At 51.9% G+C, this 27902-nt stretch overlaps 1 protein-coding gene across 1 annotated transcript; it reads left to right on the top strand.

Moving 5' to 3' along the window:
- The first annotated feature begins 227 nt into the window (after positions 1-227).
- TYR (tyrosinase) lies at positions 228-25588 on the top strand. The gene is made up of 5 exons (XM_061566639.1): positions 228-1240; positions 4671-4887; positions 8471-8618; positions 11832-12010; positions 25049-25588. Exons 1-5 carry the CDS (start codon positions 335-337, stop codon positions 25324-25326), a joined length of 1728 nt encoding a protein of 575 aa, XP_061422623.1. The 5' UTR covers positions 228-334; the 3' UTR covers positions 25327-25588.
- Positions 25589-27902: the final 2314 nt, after the last annotated feature.

Below are 27902 nucleotides of genomic sequence, written 5' to 3'. Positions count from 1 at the left end.
CTTGTGCCAGGCTATGTGCACCTTGAGGCCACGTGAAGTGTCGAACGCCCGCTGGCAGGAGGTCCCACACATACACACACACACGCATCTCTTCATCCCTGGCAGTGGGCACGTTGCGTCTAGGAGGGGGGGGGGGGTAATCCCGTAACACGTGACGGCCAGATCTCAACAGCAACAACAAAAAAGACCCCCACAATCCTCCGCTTGAACACAAGCCCGAGCCAGCCTCGGCGGCAGCGCAATACGCGAGCGCGCGCGTGAGAAGTTTCCCTTCGGAACCCCTCGCGATTCCTCGAGCGCGTCTCCAGCCACCGTGACCGACCCCATCCGCAAGATGTCACCTTCACCAGCCCATCACCACCATCATCATCATCACCACCATCAGCGGCACCGTCACAATCTCCTCCTCGCGTTGGCCGTCTGCCTGGTCACGCTGGCCACGCCGCCGCCATGCTCAGCGCAGTTCCCCAGAGCGTGCACCTCCTCGGCGAACTTGGTGGCCAAGATCTGCTGCCCTCCGTGGCCCGGCGACGGCTCTCCGTGCGGGGAGGCGACGGCGCGCGGCTCCTGCGAGCTCGTGGTGCCGTCCACGGAGCCGCACGGGCCGGGCTTTCCCTTCGCTGGCGTTGACGACCGCGAGCTGTGGCCCACGGCCTTCTACTCGCGGTTATGTCGCTGCCGGGCCAACTACTGGGGCCACGACTGCGGCGAGTGCAGCTTCGGCTGGCGCGGCCCCGCGTGCACCGAGCGGCCGAGTGAGCCGAGCCTGAGACGCAACCTGATGCTGCTGAGCGCCGGCGAGCGACGCAAATTCTTCTCGTACATCAACCTGGCCAAGGTGAGCGTCCACCCCGAGTTCCAGATCGCCGCCGCCACCCTCGAGCAGATGGGCAACGGGACGCGGCCGGCGTTCAGGGACGTCAGCGTCTTCGACCTGTTCGTGTGGATGCACTACTACGCGTCGCGTGACGCGCTCCTCGTGGGCCCCGTGGGGCCCGTGGCGTGGCCCGGCGTGGACTTTGCGCACGAGGGGCCGGGGTTCGCGCCGTGGCACCGCGTCTTCCTGCTCATGTGGGAGAGAGAGATCCGCAAGCTGACGGGAGACGAGGAGTTCACGATCCCCTACTGGGACTGGAGGGACGCGCAGGACTGCGAGGTCTGCACGGACGACTTCTTCGGGGGTCGGCATCCGAGCGTCGCGGGCCGGCTCAGCCCCGCGTCCGTCTTCTCCGCGTGGCAGGCGAGTGGGCCGATCGGTTCGGCAACGTGGGGAAAAACTAAAAAACTAAAAGCCGAAGGAACGCGTCGTGGCACGGCGCGGGGAGGGAGGGAAATACATGGCACGGGTGGCACGGGTTGAATGGGTGGGAGGTGTGGAATTAAAGGCACGGGTGCCCATGGGTGGCACGGGTGGCACAATGTGGCATGGGTGCCGCGGGTGGCACGGATATAAAATACGGCACGGTTGGGCCGGGTGGCATTCATGGCACGGGTGGAATAGACGGTGCTGGTCGTACTTGTGACACCCATGGCACGGGTGGGCTGGGTGGCATTAATGGCACGGGTGGAATAGATGGTGCTGGTGGTACGTGTGACACTCATGGCACGGGTGGGCTGGGTGGCATTAATGGCACGGGTGGAATAGACGGTGCTGGTGGTACGTGTGACACTCATGGCACGGGTGGGCTGGGTGGCATTAATGGCACGAGTGGAATAGATGGTGCTGGTGGTACGTGTGACACTCATGGCACGGGTGGGCTGGGTGGCATTAATGGCACGGGTGGAATAGATGGTGCTGGTGGTACGTGTGACACTCATGGCACGGGTGGGCTGGGTGGCATTAATGGCACGGGTGGAATAGATGGTGCTGGTGGTACTTGTGACACTCATGGCACGGGTGGGCTGGGTGGCATTAATGGCACGGGTGGAATAGACGGTGCTGGTGGTACGTGTGACACCCATGGCACGGTTGGGCCGGGTGGCATTAATGGCACGGGTGGAATAGACAGTGCTGGTCGTACTTGTGACACCCATGGCACGGGTGGCATGGGTGGAAGGTGTGGAATAAAAGGAACGGGTGGCACGGGTGGCACGGGTGACACGGGTGGAATAGGCAGCACGGGTGAAACAATGTGGCTGCCCCCCTCACGGCCCTTTGGCTGCCCCCTTACGGGCAGCCGTTTTAAAATTAATTTTTAAAAATCTTAAACATAATTTCAAGTACAAAAAAATAATATACTGAACATGGCAGGGGGATATGGGTAACTACGGAATGTCTTGGTGACAAGAAAATGTACAACAGTCAAACTAACTGCATGGGTAAAGAATAACTAGGAGGGAAGAAAAAAACTAAACAGGCGCAGTTTATTCCATCACCTCTTTGTTGTTTATTTAAGTCGGAATGTGCGCTGTCATCTGCTCTTCCATTCTGTGGTTATTTCGCTAAAGTCACGTAGATAGAAAATAAAAATAATGAAAATAATAAAAATGATAAAAATAATAAAAACATAAAACAAACTTACGAAGTTTCAATAGCGTCGCTTGTGTCGCTATCGAAACGTCATGAGTTTTTTATTTTTTCATTTTTGAAATATTTTTTATGTTATGATTTTTTTCATTATTTAATTTTCTATCTACGTGATTTTACCGAAAGAACCATAGAATGTGAATTCCTGCAGTCACGAAAGTTTCAAGTCTAAATCTGCTCTCCTACTCCGGTGCGTGTGTCTTGGAACGAGGCGGCAAGTGGCCACGGTTTAACCCCTCGGCCCACGCGACTTGCCGAACGGCTGGCGTCTGCGTTGTGTGTGCACGAGGTGGCTCGTGTTCTTATTCTTAGTCTTCGTCTTCTTCTTTGAAAGGTTGCCGATCCGAGAGAGAGAAAGAGAGACTTTTTGACTTTTAACCAACTTTTATTGCCGCCAGCAGCAACAACACTGGAGGCGATTTCGATATGAAATACACAAAGTCACCAGCAAACAAATGGAAATAAACGCTACAAATCCACGCGCTGTGGCGCTAAAAGCACCGCGCACAACACGAAAGAAAAGTCACGTGGTGGTGGTGGTTGTGGTGGTCATCGCGCACGCCACAGTGACGAGCGAGCGCTTCAGAAGGTGAACACCACGAGGGTGCCGTCCACGCTGGTACAGAGAGGGGCTTGTCCGGCTCCCCGGCGTTCGAAGAAGACGCGCTGCACATCACCAACATGTGTGCGGTACGCGTGCTCCAGCCGGAGCCGTGTCTTAAGCAGGCCCCTGAACACTGGAAACACAGAGAAAAAGAGAGCAGGGACCTCCAGAGCTGCCCTCTAGCGGGGCCTCTCCCACCAGCAGTGACGGAAGCAGAGCCATTACAGGAGCTGCGCCTATGCCTTGACCTTAGACTACACGAAACTAAACTAAAACAATTTTTAGTTAGTTTTTTACCAGGTAAGGCCTGTTGAGCAATGTAGCTCTTGTTTCAGAAGCGACATCGGCCCCAAATGAAAGCTCAACAAAGTGGCTTATCATGTAGAGATGTTTAGCAGCCAAATGTCAAGTACGCTGCGAAATAAGTTCAATGTGCGTACCTCCGATGGGCACGGTTGGTTACGTACGGTGCGAAAGAAGTTCAATATACATTCCTCTGATTCGCAATGGTTGGCCAGGTACGGTGCGAAAAAAGTCGAACTTACATACATTCCTCCGATTACACTGGTCAACAAAATTTTTTTTTTTTGTGGCCTGGACTTTTGCAGCTGTTCTAGACTAATTTCAGAGTGCCGATTCCAAATCTGATCTCAGATTTGCTCTATCACATCTCATTTTTATGCTATCGGCATACCCCATTTTAATTGATTTTACCCGAAATTAACTCCGTCACTTACGATTGCAAGTTGTTGCGAGTCGGTGACTGCTTTAGTGTTAAAATATGGTGCTGTATTTTTAGGATAGTGTGTTTATAATATAATTTTATGTAGATATCCACATTTATTTAATATTTTTCTTCTGCAGTTTTTATTGAAAATGCAATATTTGATATCTCAAAGACCTGATGTGATAGACACAAACTGATGCCAGATTTGGAATCAGCACCCCAAAATTGCCTTAAAACCGTTGGAATACCTTATGCCAGAAAAAGTTTGCTGACCAGTGTTATCAACATTGGCCACGTACGGTGCGAAAAAAGTTCAATATACATGCCTCTGATTCGCAATGGTTGGCTAGGTACGGTGCGAAAAAAGTCGCACGTACATACATTCCTTTGATGATCAACATTGGCCACGTGCGGTGCGAAAAAAGTTCAATATACATGCCTCTGATTCGCAATGGTTGGCTAGGTACGATGCGAAAAAAGTCGCACGTACATACATTCCTTTGATGATCAACATTGGCCACGTGCGGTGCGAAAAAAGTTCAATATACATGCCTCTGATTCGCAATGGTTGGCCAGGTACGATGCGAAAAAAGTCGAACGTACATACATTCCTTTGATGATCAACATTGGCCACGTACGGTGCGAAAAAAGTTCAATATACATGCCTCTAATTCGCAATGGTTGGCCAGGTACGGTGCGAAAGAAGTCGAACTTACAAACATTCCTCCGATTACATAATTATCAACATTGGCCACGTACGGTGCGAAAAAAGCTCAGCAGACATACAACACACGTCCCACTCCCCCTTACAGGTGATCTGCACCCGGCCGGACGACTACAACCGCCGGGGCGTGCTGTGTGACGGCTCGCCCGAGGGCCCCGTGCTGCGAAACCCGGGGCGCCACGACCCGACGCGCATCGCCTCGCTGCCCACGAGCGTCCACGTGGAGTCGTGCCTCGGCCTCGTCGACTTCGACACCGCGCCCTTCGACCGCGACGCGAACCGGAGCTTCAGGAACGCACTGGAAGGTCCGCGTCGAGCTTGTCCACGGTCGCTGCTTCTTTTTGCTGCGCCCACGGCGACGATCAGAGGTCGCAATCGGGTACCCGGTACCCGTACCCTACCTGATACCCCGGCTACTAGTACCCGGCCGGGTACGGGTAGCCGTTTGCGACCCTGGTGCGGCCGGGTACGGGTACGGGTAGGCCGTGAGTCACTGGTGAGTAACCGTTTGTCACTCATTTCGGGTAGGGTACGGGTAGGGAACGGGTACCCGTACCCAGCCGGGTACGGGTACGGGTACCCATTTGCAACCCTGGTGCGGCCGGGTACGGGTACGGGTAGGCCGTGAGTCACTGTTGAGTAACCGTTTGTCACTCATTTTGGGTAGGGTACGGGTAGGGAACGGGTACCCGTACCCGTACTGGTACCCATTTGCGATCCTGGTGCGGCCGGGTACGGGTAAGAAAACAAAATCCGTTTGCGACCTCTGGCGACGATTCGCAGCCCGCCCGGCCGGCTGCCACTCCTCGTGGGAGACTTTAACGGACGTACTTTTTGGTTCGAGATTTGAAGCTTTCGTGACTGCAAGGATTCATACTCTTGGGGTTTTTTTCGGTAAAGTCACGTAGGTGAAAAGTAAAATTAATAAAAATAAAATAATAAATCACGACGTTTCGGAGGCAACACAAGTATCCGTCATCAGGTGGGACCGTCACAGGCAGATTTACTGTATCAATAGATACAGCGTTCATCATCAGGTGAAAAAAGGCAGACCATGCTTTCCCACCTGCATGGTCTGCTGCAGACCCTTGCTTTCCCACCTAATGATGGACGCTTGTGTTGCGCCCGAAACGTCGTGATTTATTTTATTTCTACCTACGTGACTTTACCGAAAGAACAAAAAGAGTATGGATTCCTGCAGTCACGAAAGCTTCAAATCTAGATCTAACAGACTTGTTAGGGCAAGTGCTGTTAGCGAGTAGCACCTATGAAGGCCGGCACGGCACACGAGGGGGTGGGTGGCCAGCACCACGCCCGGCCGCCTTTGTCTCCCCAGTGGCGACGTTGACTCCACACCATGGCTATGGTCAACCGTGGGGAGGCCCAAGACCGGTTCAGATAGATCGTCACCGGTGTTGGTGGGCAGTGAGCGGGAATCGAACCCGGGGTTCGCCAGCTTCGGAGCGCACACGAGCACAGGACGCTGTGTCGACAAAGACAAAGATCCCGCGTGTAGCCTTAACGGACTGTAGGGGCAAGTGCTGTGAGCGAGTAGCAGCACCTATGAAGGCCGGCACGGCACACGAGGTGGCCAGTACCACACCCGGTCGCCTTTCGTCTCCTGAGTGGCGATGTTTGTATGTACAGGTTGAACTTCTTTCGCACCGTGCGTAGCCAACCGTATGATGTTTACTACACACCGCACCAGGTACTCATTTGAGGCTGAGTCGACCTAGGGGATGCCCAGTACCGGTTCAGATAATCGTCCCTGGTGTTGGCCGTGAGCGGGAATCGAACCCGGGTCGCCTGGTTCATAGCGCAGCGCGCTAACCGCTACACCAACAACAACAACAACAACCGCCATTCGCCACTAAGTGGCGGTGACGTCACCACGACGCTTGTGCCAGGCCATGTGCACCTTCAGGCCACGTGAAGTGTCGAACGCCCGCTGGCAGGAGGTCACGGGGCAGACCCAGGTGCCACGGGTCGACTGACCGAGATGACCGAGATGACTGGCTGATGCGCCACCTGTGCCCCCTACTGTGCCAATTTGCTGTGCTTTAGCCACCCGGCGCTCCGCTCGTTGTTGTGAGCGTCGCTCCTCCGCCCTCCGTTGTTGTTGGAGGGCGACTGCCTCCAACTGCCCAGTAGCGTCCTTCACGAGCCTCCTCCACTGAGGCCGATCTTGACACCGCTGGTACCAGTCATCGGCAAGTCCACTCAGCTCCACGTCCTCCTGTACCACATCACTCCATCTCTTCTCTAGCCCGTGCCGCGCCCGTTTAGCCCCCTCGATCCGGCCGAACAAAAGCTGTTTAGGCATGCGGTGGCTGGGCATGCGGGCTACATGACCCAGCCAACGCAGCCTTGCCCGCCGGAGGAGCTCACTGATGGGACTTTGCCCAGATCTTTCAAGGACTTGTGAGCTCCTCACACAATCCAGCCTGGTTAAACCCAGGATGGATCGTAGGCAGGCCAGCCTAAATGTTTCCAACCGGCGAAGATGCTCCACTAGGGGGGTCCACGTTCCGCAAGCGTAGAGAAGGGAGAGAATGACCGCGGCCGAGAAGACCTGAAGCTTCGTGCGGAGCGACAGACCAGGTAGCTTCCACACAGCGTTACGCAACCGATGAAAAGATATTGCCGCTCGACTGATTCGGAGTGAGACCTCTGCTGATAAACTGGAGCCGGTCATAAGCACACTGCCCAGGTATGGGAAACTCTCCACTCTCTCCACAACTGCCCCATCACCAATTGGGAGTTGTGGGGGTGGAGTGTCCGATGGTACAAAATACCCAGGCAGGTGCTTAGTTTTGGTGGGGCTGATGGTAAGGCCCCACCTCTTAGTGGCACGCTCCAGTCTCAGCAGCAGCGTCTCCAACTCCTCTTCTGAATGAGCAGCTATTACCAAATCATCGGCATACATAACGTGGTTGACCAATAGGGACCCATCCCTTGATCGCACCCGGGCGTCGATCAGCCTCCCATTATATCTGTACCAAATGGAAATTCCCCCGGTACAGCTATTGAAGGCTTCACGAACTACGCGGTCAAAATAGATGTTAAATAATGTGGGAGCCAGAGGACATCCCTGTCGCACCCCAAGGTGTACAGGGAAAGGCTCCGACTCCCGGCCACGTAGTTTTACCCGGGCCCGCTCACCATCATGAAGGTCCTTAATGATCGTGAGCAGAGGGTCAGGGACTCCGAAAGCACGAAGAACAACCCAGAGCCCAGTCCTACTGATGGCATCATAGGCTTTGACCAGGTCAATAAAGCAGAGATGTAGGTCTTTTTGGAATTCCCTACACCTCTGCTGTAGCAGACGGACAGAAAATATGGCATCTGTGCATTGGGGCTCCGCAAGCCTCTCCTCAGCGTGCCGAGCAAGGCGATGCTGAATAATCCTTGCCAGGACCTTACCCGGCACACTGAGGAGTGAGATGCCCCTGTAGTTGTTACAGTCTGTGCGGTCCCCCTTCTTAAAGAGGGGGACCACCAGGGCATCCTTCCAGTCCTGCGGAACCCGTCCAGTGGTCCAGACTGTTGCTATGATGTCATATAGGGCAGTCTGTGCACAAACGCCACCCTCCCTCAGCATTTCGCTTGGGAGATCATCTCTGCCCGGTGCCTTCCCTGGTCTCAGACTCCGGATCGCCCTCAGTACTTCCTCAACATCTGGCACCTCAGCCAGCCACTCATAAGGGGTGACCTCTTCCAATATTTGAGGCACCGCACCCTCAGCAGGGTTATCCCCACTTTGTGCCATGATGTTTTCCTGGCTGACGCACACACACACACGCACACACATACGCGCACACACACACATACACTCTCTCTCGTTGACAATGTCCGGCACCCGCGCGACCCCGCCCCCCTTCCCCCCAGGCTTCGCTGACCCGCTGACCGGCATGGTGACCCCCTCGCGCCGCAGCATGCACAACTCGCTGCACATCTTCATGAACGGCTCCATGTCCTCGGTGCAGGGCTCCGCCAACGACCCCATCTTCACGATGCACCACACCTTCGTGGACAGGTGAAGGACGGGACGGACGGGAGCTGGGGCGAGGTGGTGATGTCATCATGGGGCAATGTAATGTCATCATGGGGCAATGTGAGATCATCACGGGGCAATGTGATGTCATCACGGGGCAATGCGATGTCATCATGGGGCAATGTGATGTCATCACGGGGCAATGTGATGTCATCACGGGGCAATGTGATGTCATCACGGGGCAATGTGATGTCATCATGGGGCAATGTGATGTCATCACGGGGCAATGTGATGTCATCATGGGGCAATGTGATGTCATCACGGGGCAATGTAATGTCATCACGGGGCAATGTGATGTCATCATGGGGCAATGTGATGTCATCACGGGCAATGTAATGTCATCACGGGGCAATGTGATGTCATCACGGGGCAATGTGATGTCATCACGGGGCAATGTGATGTCATCACGGGGCAATGTGATGTCATCATGGGGCAATGTGATGTCATCATGGGGCAATGTGATGTCATCATGGGGCAATGTGATGTCATCATGGGGCAATGTGATGTCATCACGGGGCAATGTAATGTCATCACGGGGCAATGTGATGTCATCATGGGGCAATGTGATGTCATCACGGGGCAATGTGATGTCATCACGGGGCAATGTGATGTCATCATGGGGCAATGTGATGTCATCATGGGGCAATGTGATGTCATCATGGGGCAATGTGATGTCATCATGGGGCAATGTGAGATCATCACGGGGCAATGTGATGTCATCACGGGGCAATGTGATGTCATCATGGGGCAATGTGATGTCATCACGGGGCAATGTGATGTCATCATGGGGCAATGTGATGTCATCATGGGTCAATGTGATGTCATCATGGGGCAATGTGATGTCATCACGGGGCAATGTGATGTCATCACGGGGCAATGTGATGTCATCATGGGGCAATGTGATGTCATCATGGGGCAATGCGATGTCATCATGGGGCAATGTGATGTCATCATGGGGCAATGTGATGTCATCACGGGGCAATGTGATGTCATCACGGGGCAATGTGATGTCATCATGGGGCAATGTGATGTCATCATGGGGCAATGTGATGTCATCATGGGGCAATGTGATGTCATCATGGGGCAATGTGATGTCATCACGGGGCAATGTGATGTCATCACGGGGCAATGTGATGTCATCATGGGGCAATGTGATGTCATCATGGGGCAATGTGATGTCATCATGGGGCAATGTGATGTCATCATGGGGCAATGTGATGTCATCACGGGGCAATGTAATGTCATCATGGGTCAATGTGATGTCATCATGGGGCAATGTGATGTCATCATGGGGCAATGTGATGTCATCATGGGGCAATGTGATGTCATCACGGGGCAATGTGATGTCATCACGGGGCAATGTGATGTCATCATGGGGCAATGTGATGTCATCATGGGGCAATGTGATGTCATCACGGGGCAATGTAATGTCATCATGGGTCAATGTGATGTCATCATGGGGCAATGTGATGTCATCATGGGGCAATGTGATGTCATCATGGGTCAATGTGATGTCATCACGGGGCAATGTAATGTCATCATGGGTCAATGTGATGTCATCATGGGGCAATGTGATGTCATCATGGGTCAATGTGATGTCATCATGGGTCAATGTGATGTCATCATGGGGCAATGTGATGTCATCACGGGGCAATGTAATGTCATCATGGGTCAATGTGATGTCATCATGGGGCAATGTGATGTCATCACGGGGCAATGTGATGTCATCATGGGGCAATGTGATGTCATCATGGGGCAATGTGATGTCATCACGGGGCAATGCGATGTCATCACGGGGCAATGCGATGTCATCACGGGGCAATGTGATGTCATCATGGGGCAATGTGATGTCATCACGGGGCAATGTGATGTCATCATGGGGCAATGTGATGTCATCATGGGGCAATGTGATGTCATCACGGGGCAATGTGATGTCATCACGGGGCAATGTGATGTCATCATGGGGCAATGTGATGTCATCATGGGGCAATGTGATGTCATCACGGGGCAATGTGATGTCATCACGGGGCAATGTGATGTCATCATGGGGCAATGTGATGTCATCACGGGGCAATGCGATGTCATCATGGGGCAATGTGAGATCATCACGGGGCAATGTGATGTCATCACGGGGCAATGTGATGTCATTACGGGGCAATGTGATGTCATCACGGGGCAATGTGATGTCATCACGGGGCAATGTAATGTCATCATGGGGCAATGCGATGTCATCATGGGGCAATGTAATGTCATCATGGGTCAATGTGATGTCATCATGGGGCAATGTGATGTCATCACGGGGCAATGTGATGTCATCATGGGGCAATGTGATGTCATCATGGGGCAATGTGATGTCATCATGGGGCAATGTGATGTCATCACGGGGCAATGTGATGTCATCACGGGGCAATGTGATGTCATCACGGGGCAATGCGATGTCATCATGGGGCAATGCGATGTCATCATGGGGCAATGTGATGTCATCACGGGGCAATGTGATGTCATCACGGGGCAATGTGATGTCATCATGGGGCAATGTGATGTCATCACGGGGCAATGTGATGTCATCATGGGGCAATGTGATGTCATCACGGGGCAATGTGATGTCATCATGGGGCAATGTGATGTCATCATGGGGCAATGTGATGTCATCATGGGGCAATGTGATGTCATCACGGGGCAATGCGATGTCATCATGGGGCAATGCGATGTCATCATGGGGCAATGTGATGTCATCACGGGGCAATGTGATGTCATCACGGGGCAATGTGATGTCATCATGGGGCAATGTGATGTCATCACGGGGCAATGTGATGTCATCATGGGGCAATGTGATGTCATCATGGGGCAATGTGATGTCATCATGGGGCAATGTGATGTCATCACGGGGCAATGCGATGTCATCATGGGGCAATGCGATGTCATCATGGGGCAATGTGATGTCATCACGGGGCAATGTGATGTCATCACGGGGCAATGTGATGTCATCATGGGGCAAAGTGATGTCATCATGGGGCAATGTGATGTCATCATGGGGCAATGTCATGTCATCATGGGGTAATGTGATGTCATCATGGGGCAATGTGATGTCATCATGGGGCAATGTGACATCATCATGGGGCAATGTGATGTCATCATGGGGCAATGTGATGTCATCATGGGGCAATGTGATATCATCTCTCACCCCGCGCGCAGTTTGTACGAGCGGTGGCTGCGGGCTCATGGCGCGAACGCCTCCGCCTACCCGGCGCGCGGCTCACCCATCGGCCAGAACGGCGGGGACTTCATGGTGCCCTTCCTGCCGCTTGTCACCAACGCGGCCGCCTTCGTGCCCTCGAGGGAGCTGGGATACGAGTACGAGTACTTGCAGCCAGGTACGCGCCGCGTGAGCGGCGGTGCACGCCCTACCCATGCGTTAGCGAGTGCCCTCGTGTTCTGTTAGCGAGCGTCTTCGTGTTCCGTTAGTGAGCGTCATCGTGTTCCGTTAGTGAGCGTCTTCGTGTTCTGTTAGCGAGCGTCTTCGTGTTCTGTTAGCGAGTGTCCTCGTGTTCTGTTAGTGAGCGTCTTCGTGTTCTGTTAGTGAGCGTTATCGTGTTCTGTTAGTGAGCGTCTTCGTGTTCTGTTAGTGAGCGTCCTCGTGTTCTGTTAGTGAGCATCATCGTGTTCTGTTAGCGAGCGTCATCGTGTTATGTTAGTGAGCGTCATCGTATTCTGTTAGTGAGCGTCATCGTGTTCTGTTAGTGAGCGTCATCGTGTTCTGTTAGTGAGCATCATCGTGTTCTGTTAGTGAGCGTCATCGTGTTCTGTTAGTGAGCGTCATCGTATTCTGTTAGTAAGCATCATCGTGTTCTGTTAGTGAACGTCATCGTGTTCTGTTAGTGATCGTCATCGTGTTCTGTTAGCGAGCGTCATCGTGTTCTGTTAGTGAGCGTCATCGTGTTCTGTTAGTGAGCGTCATCGTGTTCTGTTAGTGAGCGTCATCGTGTTCTGTTAGTGAGTGTCATCCTGTTCTGTTAGTGAGCGTCATCGTGTTCTGTTAGTGAGCGTCTTCGTGTTCTGTTAGTGAGCGTCATCGTGTTCTGTTAGTGAGCATCCTCGTGTTCTGTTAGTAGGCGTCATCGTGTTCTGTTAGTGAGCGTCATCGTGTTCTGTTAGTGAGCGTCATCGTGTTCTGTTAGTGAGTGTCATCCTGTTCTGTTAGTGAGCGTCATCGTGTTCTGTTAGTGAGCGTCTTCGTGTTCTGTTAGTGAGCGTCATCGTGTTCTGTTAGTGAGCATCCTCGTGTTCTGTTAGTGAGCGTCATCGTGTTTTGTTAGTGAGCGTCATCGTGTTCTGTTAGTGAGCGTCTTCGTGTTCTGTTAGTGAGCGTCATCCTGTTCTGTTATTGAGCGTCATCGTGTTCTGTTAGTGAGCGTCTTCGTGTTCTGTTAGTGAGCGTCATCGTGTTCTGTTAGCGAGCGTCATCCTGTTCTGTTATTGAGCGTCATCGTGTTCTGTTAGTGAGCATCTTCGTGTTCCGTTAGCGAGCGTCCTCGTGTTCTGTTAGTGAGCGTCATCGTGTTCTGTTAGCGAGCGTCATCCTGTTCTGTTAGTGAGCGTCATCGTGTTCCGTTAGTGAGCGTCATCGTGTTCTGTTAGTGAGCGTCATCGTGTTCTGTTAGTGAGCGTCATCCTGTTCTGTTAGTGAGCGTCCTCGTGTTCTGTTAGTGAGCGTCCTCGTGTTCTGTTAGCGAGCGTCCTCGTGTTCCGTTAGCGAGCGTCTTCGTGTTCTGTTAGCGAGCGTCATCGTGTTCTGTTAGTGAGCGTCCTCGTGTTCTGTTAGTGAGCATCATCGTGTTCTGTTAGTGAGCGTCATCGTGTTCTGTTAGTGAGCGTCTTCGTGTTCTGTTAGTGAGCGTCCTCGTGTTCTGTTAGTGAGCGTCATCGTGTTCTGTTAGTGAGCGTCTTCGTGTTCTGTTAGTGAGCGTCATCGTTTTCTGTTAGCGAGCGTCTTCATGTTCTGTTAGTGAGCGTCCTCGTGTTCTGTTAGTGAGCGTCATCGTGTTCTGTTAGTGAGCGTCATCGTGTTCTGTTAGTGAGCGTCATCGTGTTCTGTTAGTGAGCATCTTCGTGTTCTGTTAGTGAGCGTCCTCGTGTTCTGTTAGTGAGAGTCTTTGTGTTCTGTTAGCGAGCGTCCTCGTGTTCTGTTAGTGAGCGTCATCGTGTTCTGTTAGTGAGCATCATCGTGTCCCGTTAGCGAGCGTCATCGTGTTCTGTTAGTGAGCGTCTTCATGTTCTGTTAGTGAGCGTCATCGTGTTCTATTAGTGAGCGTCATCGTGTTCTGTTAGTGAGCGTCCTCGTGTTCTGTTAATGAGTGTCATCGTGTTCTGTTAGTGAGCGTCATCGTGGTCTGTTAGTAAGCGTCATCGTGTTCTGTTAGTGAGCATCATCGTGTTCTGTTAGTGAGCGTCGTGTTCTGTTAGTGAGCGTCATCGTGTTCTGTTAGTGAGCATCATCGTGTTCTATTAGTGAGCATCATCGTGTTTTGTTAGTGAGCGTCATCGTGTTTTGTTAGTGAGCGTCGTGTTCTGTTAGTGAGCGTCATCGTGTTCTGTTAGTGAGCGTCATCGTGTTCTGTTAGTGAGCATCATCGTGTTTTGTTAGTGAGCGTCATCGTGTTGTGTTAGTGAGCGTCATCGTGTTCTGTTAGTGAGCGTCATCGTGTTCTGTTAGCGAGCGTCATCGTGTTCTGTTAGTGAGCGTCATCTTGTTCTGTTAGCGAGCATCATCGTGTTCTGTTAGTGAGCATCATCGTGTTCTGTTAGTGAGCATCATCGTGTTCTGTTAGTGAGCGTCCTCGTGTTCTGTTAGTGAGCGTCATCGTGTTCTGTTAGTGAGCGTCATCGTGTTCTGTTAGTGAGCGTCCTCGTGTTCTGTTAGTGAGCATCATCGTGTTCTGTTAGTGAGCATCATCGTGTTCTGTTAGTGAGCATCATCGTGTTCTGTTAGTGAGCGTCATCGTGTTCTGTTAGTGAGCGTCCTCGTGTTCTGTTAGTGAGCGTCATCGTGTTCTGTTAGTGAGCATCATCGTGTTCTGTTAGTGAGCATCATCGTGTTCTGTTAGTGAGCGTCCTCGTGTTTTGTTAGTGAGCGTCATCGTGTTCTGTTAGCGAGCATCATCGTGTTCTGTTAGTGAGCGTCCTCGTGTTCTGTTAGTGAGCGTCATCGTGTTCTGTTAGTGAGCGTCATCGTGTTCTGTTAGTGAGCGTCTTCGTGTTCTGTTAGTGAGTGTCCTCGTGTTCTGTTAGTGAGCGTCATCGTGTTCTGTTAGTGAGCGTCTTCGTGTTCTGTTAGTGAGTGTCATCGTTTTCTGTTAGCGAGCGTCTTCGTGTTCTGTTAGTGAGCGTCATCATGTTCTGTTAGTGAGCGTCCTCGTGTTCTGTTAGTGAGCATCATCGTGTTCTGTTAGTGAGCGTCATCGTGTTGTGTTAGTGAGCGTCATTGTGTTCTGTTAGTGAGCGTCTTCGTGTTCTGTTAGCGAGCGTCCTCGTGTTCTGTTAGTGAGCGTCATCGTGTTCTGTTAGTGAGCATCATCGTGTTCTGTTAGTGAGCGTCATCGTGTTCTGTTAGTGAGCGTCATCGTGTTCTATTAGTGAGCGTCATCGTGTTCTGTTAGTGAGCGTCCTCGTGTTCTGTTAGTGAGTGTCATCGTGTTCTGTTAGTGAGCGTCATCGTGGTCTGTTAGTGAGCGTCATCGTGTTCTGTTAGTGAGCATCATCGTGTTCTGTTAGTGAGCGTCGTGTTCTGTTAGTGAGCGTCATCGTGTTCTGTTAGTGAGCATCATCGTGTTCTATTAGTGAGCATCATCGTGTTTTGTTAGTGAGCGTCATCGTGTTTTGTTAGTGAGCGTCGTGTTCTGTTAGTGAGCGTCATCGTGTTCTGTTAGTGAGCGTCATCGTGTTCTGTTAGTGAGCATCATCGTGTTTTGTTAGTGAGCGTCATCGTGTTCTGTTAGTGAGCGTCATCGTGTTCTGTTAGTGAGCGTCATCGTGTTCTGTTAGCGAGCGTCATCGTGTTCTGTTAGTGAGCGTCATCCTGTTCTGTTAGCGAGCATCATCGTGTTCTGTTAGTGAGCATCATCGTGTTCTGTTAGTGAGCATCATCGTGTTCTGTTAGTGAGCGTCCTCGTGTTCTGTTAGTGAGCGTCATCGTGTTCTGTTAGTGAGCGTCATCGTGTTCTGTTAGTGAGCGTCATCGTGTTCTGTTAGTAAGCGTCATCGTGTTCTGTTAGTGAGCGTCATCGTGTTCTGTTAGCGAGCGTCATCGTGTTCTGTTTGTGAGCGTCATCGTGTTCTGTTAGTGAGCGTCCTCGTGTTCTGTTAGTGAGCGTCCTCGTGTTCTGTTAGTGAGTGTCCTCGTGTTCTGTTAGTGAGCGTCCTCGTGTTCTGTTAGTGAGTGTCCTCGTGTTCTGTTAGTGAGCGTCCTCGTGTTCTGTTAGTGAGTGTCCTCGTGTTCTGTTAGTGAGCGTCATCGTGTTCTGTTAGTGAGCATCATCGTGTTCTGTTAGTGAGCGTCATCGTGTTCTGTTAGTGAGCATCATCGTGTTCTGTTAGTGAGCGTCATCGTGTTCTGTTAGTGAGCATCATCGTGTTCTGTTAGTGAGCGTCATCGTGTTCTGTTAGTGAGCATCATCGTGTTCTGTTAGTGAGCGTCATCGTGTTCTGTTAGTGAGCGTCCTCATGTTCTGTTAGTGAGCATCATCGTGTTCTGTTAGTGAGCATCATCGTGTTCTGTTAGTGAGCGTCATCGTGTTCTGTTAGTGAGCGTCATCGTGTTCTGTTAGTGAGCGTCATCGTGTTCTGTTAGTGAGCGTCATCGTGTTCTGTTAGTAAGCGTCATCGTGTTCTGTTAGTGAGCGTCATCGTGTTCTGTTTGTGAGCGTCATCGTGTTCTGTTAGTGAGTGTCCTCGTGTTCTGTTAGTGAGCGTCCTCGTGTTCTGTTAGTGAGTGTCCTCGTGTTCTGTTAGTGAGCATCATCGTGTTCTGTTAGTCAAGCGTCATTGTGTTCTGTTAGTGAGTGTCCTCGTGTTCTGTTAGTGAGTGTCCTCGTGTTCTGTTAGTGAGTGTCCTCGTGTTCTGTTAGTGAGCGTCATCGTGTTCTGTTAGTGAGTGTCCTCGTGTTCTGTTAGTGAGTGTCATCATGTTCTGTTAGTGAGTGTCATCGTGTTCTGTTAGTGAGCGTCATCGTGTTCTGTTAGTGAGTGTCATCGTGTTCTGTTAGTGAGCGTCATCGTGTTCTGTCACTGAGCGTCATCATGTTCTGTTAGTGAGCATCATCGTGTTCTGTTAGTCAAGCGTCATTGTGTTCTGTTAGTGAGTGTCCTCGTGTTCTGTTAGTGAGTGTCCTCGTGTTCTGTTAGTGAGTGTCCTCGTGTTCTGTTAGTGAGCGTCATCGTGTTCTGTTAGTGAGTGTCCTCGTGTTCTGTTAGTGAGCGTCATCGTGTTCTGTTAGCGAGTGTCCTCGTGTTCTGTTAGTGAGCGTCATCGTGTTCTGTTAGTGAGCGTCATCGTGTTCTGTTAGTGAGCGTCATCGTGTTCTGTTAGTGAGCGTCATTGTGTTCTGTTAGTGAGCATCATCGTGTTCTGTTAGTGAGCGTCATCGTGTTCTGTTAGTGAGCGTCATCGTGTTCCGTTAGTGAGCGTCCTCGTGTTCTGTTAGCGAGCGTCATCTTGTTCTGTTAGTGAGCGTCATCGTTTTCTGTTAGTGAGTGTCATCGTGTTCTGTTAGTGAGCGTCATCGTGTTCTGTTACTGGGCGTCATCGTGTTCTGTTAGTGAGCGTCATTGTGTTCTGTTAGTGAGCGTCCTCGTGTTCTGTTAGTGAGCGTCCTCGTGTTCTGTTAGTGAGCGTCATCGTGTTCTGGTGGCTCCTCGTGTTCCTGTTAGTGAGCGTCCATCGTGTTCTGTTAGTGAGCGTCATCGTGTTCTGTTAGTGAGCGTCCATCGTGTTCTGTTAGTGAGCGTCATAGTGGTTCTGTTAGTGAGCGTCATCGTGTTCTGTTAGTGAGCGTCCTCGTGTTCTGTTAGTGAGCGTCATCGTGTTCTGTTAGTGAGCGTCATCGTGTTCTGTTAGTGAGCCTCATCGTGTTCTGTTAGTGAGCGTCATTGTGTTCTGTTAGTGAGCGTCATCGTGTTCTGTTAGTGAGCATCCCCGTGTTCTGTTAGTGAGCGTCATCGTGTTCTGTTAGTGAGCGTCATCGTGTTCTGTTAGTGAGCGTCATCGTGTTCTGTTAGTGAGCGTCATCGTGTTCTGTTAGTGAGCGTCATCGTGTTCTGTTAGTGAGCGTCATCGTGTTGTGTTAGTGAGCGTCCTCGTGTTCTGTTAGTGAGTGTCCTCGTGTTCTGTTAGTGAGCGTCATCGTGTTCTGTTAGTGAGCGTCCTCGTGTTCTGTTAGTGAGCGTCATCGTGTTCTGTTAGTGAGTGTCCTCGTGTCTTGTTAGTGAGCATCCTCGTGTTCTGTTAGTGAGTGTCCTCGTGTTCTATTAGTGAGCGTCATAGTGTTCTGTTAGTGAGCGTCATCGTGTTCTGTTAGTGAGCGTCCTCGTGTTCTGTTAGTGAGCGTCCTCGTGTTCTGTTAGCGAGCGTCCTCGTGTTCTGTTAGTGAGCGTCATCGTGTTCTGTTAGTGAGTGTCATCGTGTTCTGTTAGTGAGCGTCTTCGTGTTCTGTTAGTGAGCGTCATCGTGTTCTGTTAGTGAGCGTCATCGTGTTCTGTTAGTGAGCGTCCTCGTGTTCTGTTAGTGAGCGTCCTCGTGTTCTGTTAGTGAGCGTCATCGTGTTCTGTTAGTGAGCGTCTTCGTGTTCTGTTAGCGAGCGCCATTGTGTTCTGTTAGTGAGCGTCCTCGTGTTCTGTTAGCGAGCGCCATCGTGTTCTGTTAGTGAGCGTCCTCGTGTTCTGTTAGTGAGCGTCATCGTGTTCTGTTAGCGAGCGCCATCGTGTTCTGTTAGTGAGCGTCCTCGTGTTCTGTTAGTGAGCGTCATCGTGTTCTGTTAGTGAGCGTCTTCGTGTTCTGTTAGTGAGCATCATCGTGTTTTGTTAGTGAGCGTCATCGTGTTCTGTTAGTGAGCGTCATCGTGTTCTGTTAGTGAGCGTCATCGTGTTCTGTTAGCGAGCGTCATCGTGTTCTGTTAGTGAGCGTCATCCTGTTCTGTTAGCGAGCATCATCGTGTTCTGTTAGTGAGCATCATCGTGTTCTGTTAGTGAGCATCATCGTGTTCTGTTAGTGAGCGTCTTCGTGTTCTGTTAGTGAGCATCATCGTGTTTTGTTAGTGAGCGTCATCGTGTTCTGTTAGTGAGCGTCATCGTGTTCTGTTAGTGAGCGTCATCGTGTTCTGTTAGCGAGCGTCATCGTGTTCTGTTAGTGAGCGTCATCCTGTTCTGTTAGCGAGCATCATCGTGTTCTGTTAGTGAGCATCATCGTGTTCTGTTAGTGAGCATCATCGTGTTCTGTTAGTGAGCGTCCTCGTGTTCTGTTAGTGAGCGTCATCGTGTTCTGTTAGTGAGCGTCATCGTGTTCTGTTAGTGAGCGTCATCGTGTTCTGTTAGTAAGCGTCATCGTGTTCTGTTAGTGAGCGTCATCGTGTTCTGTTAGCGAGCGTCATCGTGTTCTGTTTGTGAGCGTCATCGTGTTCTGTTAGTGAGCGTCCTCGTGTTCTGTTAGTGAGCGTCCTCGTGTTCTGTTAGTGAGTGTCCTCGTGTTCTGTTAGTGAGCGTCCTCGTGTTCTGTTAGTGAGTGTCCTCGTGTTCTGTTAGTGAGCGTCCTCGTGTTCTGTTAGTGAGTGTCCTCGTGTTCTGTTAGTGAGCGTCATCGTGTTCTGTTAGTGAGCATCATCGTGTTCTGTTAGTGAGCGTCATCGTGTTCTGTTAGTGAGCATCATCGTGTTCTGTTAGTGAGCGTCATCGTGTTCTGTTAGTGAGCATCATCGTGTTCTGTTAGTGAGCGTCATCGTGTTCTGTTAGTGAGCATCATCGTGTTCTGTTAGTGAGCGTCATCGTGTTCTGTTAGTGAGCGTCCTCGTGTTCTGTTAGTGAGCATCATCGTGTTCTGTTAGTGAGCATCATCGTGTTCTGTTAGTGAGCATCATCGTGTCTGTTAGTGAGTGTCATCGTGTTCTGTTAGCGAGCATCATCGTGTTCTGTTAGTGAGCATCATCGTGTTCTGTTAGTGAGCATCATCGTGTTCTGTTAGTGAGCGTCCTCGTGTTCTGTTAGTGAGCGTCATCGTGTTCTGTTAGTGAGCGTCATCGTGTTCTGTTAGTGAGCGTCATCGTGTTCTGTTAGTAAGCGTCATCGTGTTCTGTTAGTGAGCGTCATCGTGTTCTGTTAGCGAGCGTCATCGTGTTCTGTTTGTGAGCGTCATCGTGTTCTGTTAGTGAGCGTCCTCGTGTTCTGTTAGTGAGCGTCCTCGTGTTCTGTTAGTGAGTGTCCTCGTGTTCTGTAGTGAGCGTCCTCGTGTTCTGTTAGTGAGTGTCCTCGTGTTCTGTTAGTGAGCGTCCTCGTGTTCTGTTAGTGAGTTGTTCGTCCTCGTGTTCTGTTAGTGAGCGTCATCGTGTTCTGTTAGTGAGCATCATCGTGTTCTGTTAGTGAGCGTCATCGTGTTCTGTTAGTGAGCATCATCGTGTTCTGTTAGTGAGCGTCATCGTGTTCTGTTAGTGAGCATCATCGTGTTCTGTTAGTGAGCGTCATCGTGTTCTGTTAGTGAGCGTCCTCGTGTTCTGTTAGTGAGCGTCATCGTGTTCTGTTAGTGAGCGTCCTCGTGTTCTGTTAGTGAGCATCATCGTGTTCTGTTAGTGAGCATCATCGTGTTCTGTTAGTGAGCGTCATCGTGTTCTGTTAGTGAGCGTCATCGTGTTCTGTTAGTGAGCGTCATCGTGTTCTGTTAGTGAGCGTCATCGTGTTCTGTTAGTAAGCGTCATCGTGTTCTGTTAGTGAGCGTCATCGTGTTCTGTTTGTGAGCGTCATCGTGTTCTGTTAGTGAGTGTCCTCGTGTTCTGTTAGTGAGCGTCCTCGTGTTCTGTTAGTGAGTGTCCTCGTGTTCTGTTAGTGAGCATCATCGTGTTCTGTTAGTCAAGCGTCATTGTGTTCTGTTAGTGAGTGTCCTCGTGTTCTGTTAGTGAGTGTCCTCGTGTTCTGTTAGTGAGTGTCCTCGTGTTCTGTTAGTGAGCGTCATCGTGTTCTGTTAGTGAGTGTCCTCGTGTTCTGTTAGTGAGTGTCATCATGTTCTGTTAGTGAGTGTCATCGTGTTCTGTTAGTGAGCGTCATCGTGTTCTGTTAGTGAGTGTCATCGTGTTCTGTTAGTGAGCGTCATCGTGTTCTGTCACTGAGCGTCATCATGTTCTGTTAGTGAGCATCATCGTGTTCTGTTAGTCAAGCGTCATTGTGTTCTGTTAGTGAGTGTCCTCGTGTTCTGTTAGTGAGTGTCCTCGTGTTCTGTTAGTGAGCGTCATCGTGTTCTGTTAGTGAGTGTCCTCGTGTTCTGTTAGTGAGTGTCATCATGTTCTGTTAGTGAGTGTCATCGTGTTCTGTTAGTGAGCGTCATCGTGTTCTGTTAGTGAGTGTCATCGTGTTCTGTTAGTGAGCGTCATCGTGTTCTGTCACTGAGCGTCATCATGTTCTGTTAGTGAGCATCATCGTGTTCTGTTAGTCAAGCGTCATTGTGTTCTGTTAGTGAGTGTCCTCGTGTTCTGTTAGTGAGTGTCCTCGTGTTCTGTTAGTGAGCGTCATCGTGTTCTGTTAGTGAGTGTCCTCGTGTTCTTTTAGTGAGCGTCATCGTGTTCTGTTAGCGAGTGTCCTCGTGTTCTGTTAGTGAGCGTCATCGTGTTCTGTTAGTGAGCGTCATCGTGTTCTGTTAGTGAGCGTCATCGTGTTCTGTTAGTGAGCGTCATTGTGTTCTGTTAGTGAGCATCATCGTGTTCTGTTAGTGAGCGTCATCGTGTTCTGTTAGTGAGCGTCATCGTGTTCCGTTAGTGAGCGTCCTCGTGTTCTGTTAGCGAGCGTCATCTTGTTCTGTTAGTGAGCGTCATCGTTTTCTGTTAGTGAGTGTCATCGTGTTCTGTTAGTGAGCGTCATCGTGTTCTGTTACTGGGCGTCATCGTGTTCTGTTAGTGAGCGTCATTGTGTTCTGTTAGTGAGCGTCCTCGTGTTCTGTTAGTGAGCGTCCTCGTGTTCTGTTAGTGAGCGTCATCGTGTTCTGTTAGTGAGCGTCCTCGTGTTCTGTTAGTGAGCGTCATCGTGTTCTGTTAGTGAGCGTCATCGTGTTCTGTTAGTGAGCGTCCTCGTGTTCTGTTAGTGAGCGTCATAGTGTTCTGTTAGTGAGCGTCATCGTGTTCTGTTAGTGAGCGTCCTCGTGTTCTGTTAGTGAGCGTCATCGTGTTCTGTTAGTGAGCGTCATCGTGTTCTGTTAGTGAGCCTCATCGTGTTCTGTTAGTGAGCGTCATTGTGTTCTGTTAGTGAGCGTCATCGTGTTCTGTTAGTGAGCATCCCCGTGTTCTGTTAGTGAGCGTCATCGTGTTCTGTTAGTGAGCGTCATCGTGTTCTGTTAGTGAGCGTCATCGTGTTCTGTTAGTGAGCGTCATCGTGTTCTGTTAGTGAGCGTCATCGTGTTCTGTTAGTGAGCGTCATCGTGTTGTGTTAGTGAGCGTCCTCGTGTTCTGTTAGTGAGTGTCCTCGTGTTCTGTTAGTGAGCGTCATCGTGTTCTGTTAGTGAGCGTCCTCGTGTTCTGTTAGTGAGCGTCATCGTGTTCTGTTAGTGAGTGTCCTCGTATTCTGTTAGTGAGCATCCTCGTGTTCTGTTAGTGAGTGTCCTCGTGTTCTATTAGTGAGCGTCATAGTGTTCTGTTAGTGAGCGTCATCGTGTTCTGTTAGTGAGCGTCCTCGTGTTCTGTTAGTGAGCGTCCTCGTGTTCTGTTAGCGAGCGTCCTCGTGTTCTGTTAGTGAGCGTCATCGTGTTCTGTTAGTGAGTGTCATCGTGTTCTGTTAGTGAGCGTCTTCGTGTTCTGTTAGTGAGCGTCATCGTGTTCTGTTAGTGAGCGTCATCGTGTTCTGTTAGTGAGCGTCCTCGTGTTCTGTTAGTGAGCGTCCTCGTGTTCTGTTAGTGAGCGTCATCGTGTTCTGTTAGTGAGCGTCTTCGTGTTCTGTTAGCGAGCGCCATCGTGTTCTGTTAGTGAGCGTCCTCGTGTTCTGTTAGCGAGCGCCATCGTGTTCTGTTAGTGAGCGTCCTCGTGTTCTGTTAGTGAGCGTCATCGTGTTCTGTTAGCGAGCGCCATCGTGTTCTGTTAGTGAGCGTCCTCGTGTTCTGTTAGTGAGCGTCATCGTGTTCTGTTAGTGAGCGTCTTCGTGTTCTGTTAGTGAGCGTCACCGTGTTCTGTTAGTGAGCGTCATCGTGTTCTGTTAGTGAGCGTCATCGTGTTCTGTTAGTGAGCGTCATCGTGTTCTGTTAGTGAGCGTCCTCGTGTTCTGTTAGTGAGCGTCATCGTGTTCTGTTAGTGAGCGTCATCGTGTTCTGTTAGTGAGCGTCCTCGTGTTCTGTTAGTGAGCGTCATTGTGTTCTGTTAGTGAGTGTCATCGTGTTCTATTAGCGAGCGTCATCGTGTTCTGTTAGTGAGCGTCCTCGTGTTCTGTTAGTGAGCGTCATCGTGTTCTGTTAGTGAGCGTGATCGTGTTCTGTTAGTGAGCATCCTCGTGTTCTGTTAGCGAGCTCCCTCGCGGCGATGTAGTACAAAGACAAAGTTCCCCCGTATAGCTTCGGCAGACTGTTTCGGGCAAGTGCTGCGAGCGAAGCCGGCACGGCACACGAGGGGGCGGGTGAGCCAGCACCACGTGCCGCGCCTCTACCTCGTGGCGATGTTTACACGCCGCACTCATTTGAGGCTGAGTCGACCTTGGGGAGGCCCATTACCGGTTCAGGTAATCGTCACTGGTGGCGGTCGTGAACGGGAGTCGCCGGGTTCGAAGCGCAGCGTGCGCTAACCACTGCACCACCGCTCCCCACGTAATCTATTTTAAATCACCTACTGTGCATTAATGACACCACCTGCACACGCCTGGCCTGGCCGTGGTGGTGGCTACGCTGCACGTGATTGCCTGTGACCCCACAGCACTGCTGGGTCACGAGCAGCAGGGGTTGGTGGACCACCGCAACGAATGTTGTGGAACTCGCTTCTTCTACCCGTGGGAGTCGAGGAGGCGCCGTAGCCACCTGGCCCGCCACGAGAAGGCGGCGCAGCGAAGTGTGTGGACGAATCTCCGTGCGGGGATGGAGCGTTGTTGTTGTTGTCGTTGTTGTTGTCGTCGTCGTTGTTGTTGTAGTTGTGGTCGTTGTTGTCGCTGTTGTTGTTGTTGTTGTTGTCGTTGTTGTTGTCGTTGTTGTCGTTGTTGTTGTTGTCGTTGTTGTTGTCGTTGTTGTTGTCGTTGTTGTTGTTGTCCCCTCGCGCAAGGCGTGGGATTCCTCCTCCCACGCGGAATAACAATGATGTGCAAAAAACACGACTCGTCATGAAGTGGTTGAAACCACGTGGCAGTAACAACCAAAATTTATCAGCAGCAGCAGCCGCAGTAACCCTCGTGACGTGAAAGAGTCAGCGTGACTTGTCCGCAGCGAGCGATAACCCACGTGGTAAGACGAGCACGTGGTGGTAGTGGTGGCGGTGGTGCACAATCTCTTCTCGTAAACAACAACAACTCACACCTTCATCATCCTCTTCCCCGCCCCCCCCCCCCCACACTTGCCCCACCCCACCCCCACTTGCCCCACCCCCCCCCCCCCACACGTGCCCCTACCCCCCCCCCCACACTTGCCCCATCCCCCCACCCCCCCCATTTTGCCCCAACCCCCCCCCACACTTGCCCCATCCCACCCCCACTTTCCCCCCCCACCCCCCCCACACGTGCCCCTACCCCCCCCCCACACTTGCCCCATCCCCCCACCCCACCCCCCCATTTTTGCCCCAACCCCCCCCCCCACACTTGCCCCACCCCACCCCCACTTGCCCCCCCCACCCCCGCAACACGTGCCCCTACCCCCCCCCCCACACTTACCCCATCCCCCCACCCCACCCCCCCATTTTTGCCCCAACCCCCCCCCCCCACACTTGCCCCACCCCACCCCCACTTGCCCCCCCCACCCCCCCCCACACGTGCCCCTACCCCCCCCCACACTTGCCCCATCCCCACTTGCCCCCCCCACTTGCCCCCCCCCACTTGCCCCCCCTACCCCCCACATTTGCCCCATCCCCACTTGCCCCCCTACCCAACCCACTTGCCTCCCACACGTGCCCCACCCCACCCTCACACTTGCCACCCCCTACCCCCCACACTTGCCCCCCCTACCCCACCCACTTGCCCCCCCCCTACCCCCCACACTTGCCCCACCGCAGGCGGCGAGGGCTCCTGGTTCACGCGCTTCCAGGCGCAGCTGCAGGAGCTGTGGCCGTGGGTGGTGGGCGCCCTGCTGCTGGGCGCCCTGCTCGCCTCCCTGCTGGGGCTGGGCGCGTGGCGCGCGTGCCGCCTCGGGGTCGAGTCCCGCCAGAGGCGACAGCGCCGCGGCTTTCTCGCCTGGGAGGGCGCCCAGGGCAAGGACGGGCAGGAGACCCGCAGGTTGCTGGATGACGTCGAGCCCAACGGGGTGCCCGGCTCGTTCCAGACGACGTTCTAGCGGTGGTGCTCCTGGTGGTGGTGGTGGTGATGGTGGTCATAGTGGTGGTGGGGGTGTAAGAGTTGTAGGGCAGACATGGACAGGAGGCACGGGGTCATGAGTAGGATGCTGCTGGTGGGAGTGGTGGTGATCGTGTTGGTGATGGTGGTGATGGTGGTGATGATGATGATCATGGTGGTGGTGTAAGAGTTGTAGGGCAGACATGGGCAGGGGGCACGGGGTCATGAGTAGGATGCTGCTGGTGGGAGTGGTGCTGATCGTGGTGGTGATTGTGGTGGTGGTGGTGGTGGTGTTGATGGTGGTGGTGATGGTGGTGGTGGTGATGGTGGTGGTGGTGATGGTGGTGGTGGTGATGGTGGTGGTGATGGTGGTGGTGGTGATGGTGGTGATGGTGGTGGTGATGATGGTGGTGATGGTGGTGGTGATGGTGGTGATGATGGTGGTGGTGATGGTGATGGTGGTGATGGTGGTGGTGATGGTGGTGGTGGTGATGGTGGTGGTGATGGTGGTGGTGATGGTGGTGGTGGTGATGGTGGTGGTGATGGTGGTGGTGGTGATGGTGGTGGTGATGGTGGTAGTGATGGTGGTGGTGGTGATGGTGGTGGTGATGGTGGTGGTGGTGGTGGTGATGGTGGTGGTGATGGTGGTGGTGGTGATGGTGGTGGTGATGGTGGTGGTGATGGTGGTGATGGTGGTGGTGATGGTGGTGGTGGTGATGGTGGTGGTGATGGTGGTGGTGGTGATGGTGGTGGTGGTGGTGATGGTGGTGGTGATGGTGGTGGTGGTGGTGGTGGTGATAGTGGTGATGGTGGTGGTGGTGGTGATGGTGGTGGTGGTGGTTAACACGATTTTATGGGCCCAGAGTAGAACTTGGTTCCCCAAGGTGGTAAAATTTGCCGTATAGATTTTTTTCTGTCATCATCATAATCATGATTAATCATCAATCATCCAACCACCATCCGTCATCCTCATCATCATAGGAGGGCACATGACCCAATGATATTACCCCAGCGCGTCCTAAATGACGTTCTAGTGGTCGTGGTGGTGGCTGTGAGGCTATATAGGGGATATTTGTCATTATTCGTTTGGTGGTGGTATGTCCGCAATTTATCGGTGCTGCTCGCTGACAGCACTTGCCCTCGATAGCCTGTGAAGGCTATACGGGGGATCTTTGTGTTCGGTGGTGCCGTAGGAGTTGTAGGGACGCGCGGGGCAAGGGTACCATTATATGTATGTGTGTGTACGTGTGTATGTGTATACGTGTGTGCGTATACGTGTGTGTGTGTGTGTACGTGTGTTTAGGTATGTGTGTGTGTTTTGGGGAAGCGGTAGTATAGCGGTTAGCGCGCTGCGCTATGAACCTGGTGACCCGAGTTCGATTGCCGATGCAACAGTTCGAAGCAGAAATCGATTCTGATCGAAGATTCTGTCAAAATGTCGCTGGGTAGATTTCTCTATCATCGTCATCAGCATCATCATCATCATCGTTATTGACGTGAATAAATGATCAAGAACTCGTCTGTCATGTGTCCTGAGGATTTATCGCGCTGGATCGAACGTGCGATTGAGTCCTGCTGCGTCGGCAGTGACGCATTATCACAAACAACAACAACAACAACACGTAACTAAATCCTCACAAACACCGTCCTTCAATGACAGATATCGACTGGGCATCCGTGAAAAGGAGCTTTATAGCTCCTCCAATATAGATGAATACTCTGATCCTATAAAAGGGTCACTGCCCGTAACGTCACCTATTAATTTCGGTCCTTTTTATGGCTGTGTGATTGGCAAATGAGTCTACTTGTGATGAGGACGCCACGGTGGCTAGTAGATGTTAACTACCTCGCCTGGTATACAGGAGGTCGTGGGTTCGATCACGACCCTGACGCCTGCTGCTGTATACTTGGAGTTTGCGTCTCTCTCTCTCTCATCATCATCACGGTGGCTAGGAGATGTTAACTACCTCGCCTGGTATACAGGAGGTCGTGGGTTCCATCCCGACCCTGACGCCTGCTGCTGTATATTTGGAGTTTGTGTGTCTCTCATCACCATCATCATCACGGTGGCTAGGAGATGTTAACTATCTCGCCTGGTATACAGGAGGTCGTGGGTTCCATCCCGACCCTGACGCCTGCTGCTGTATATTTGGAGTTTGTGTGTCTCTCATCACCATCATCATCACGGTGGCTAGGAGATGTTAACTACCTCGCCTGGTATACAGGAGGTCGTGGGTTCCATCCCGACCCTGACGCCTGCTGCTGTATATTTGGAGTTTGTGTGTCTCTCATCACCATCATCATCACGGTGGCTAGGAGATGTTAACTATCTCGCCTGGTATACAGGAGGTCGTGGGTTCGATCACGACCCTGACGCCTGCTGCTGTATATTTTGAGTTTGTGTGTGTGTCTCTCTCTCATCATCATCACGGTGGCTATGAGATGTTAACTACCTCGCCTGGTATACAGGAGGTCGCGGGTTCAATCCCGGCCCTGATACCGACTCGATATTTGGAGCGTGCGTGTCTCCATTAACGTGGTCGCGTGGGTTTTTCTCCGGGTCCTCCCTCCACATTT

Source organism: Lethenteron reissneri, chromosome 5 (assembly GCF_015708825.2).
Source record: "Lethenteron reissneri isolate LAM-NWPU_2019-01 chromosome 5, ASM1570882v1, whole genome shotgun sequence".
Classification (NCBI taxonomy): domain Eukaryota; kingdom Metazoa; phylum Chordata; class Hyperoartia; order Petromyzontiformes; family Petromyzontidae; genus Lethenteron; species Lethenteron reissneri.
The sequence above is the reverse complement of the archived record's forward strand: the minus strand, read 5'-3'. Positions and strand labels throughout refer to the sequence as shown.

Excerpts from the sequence above, each read along its gene's own strand:
- TYR (XM_061566639.1), top strand. The coding sequence starts at position 335 with ATGTCACCTTCACCAGCCCATCACCACCATCATCATCATCACCACCAT. Across the intron at positions 4,888-8,470 it reads CTTCAGGAACGCACTGGAAG|GCTTCGCTGACCCGCTGACC; the intron begins GTCCGCGTCGAG and ends CCTTCCCCCCAG. Across the intron at positions 8,619-11,831 it reads CACCACACCTTCGTGGACAG|TTTGTACGAGCGGTGGCTGC; the intron begins GTGAAGGACGGG and ends CCCCGCGCGCAG.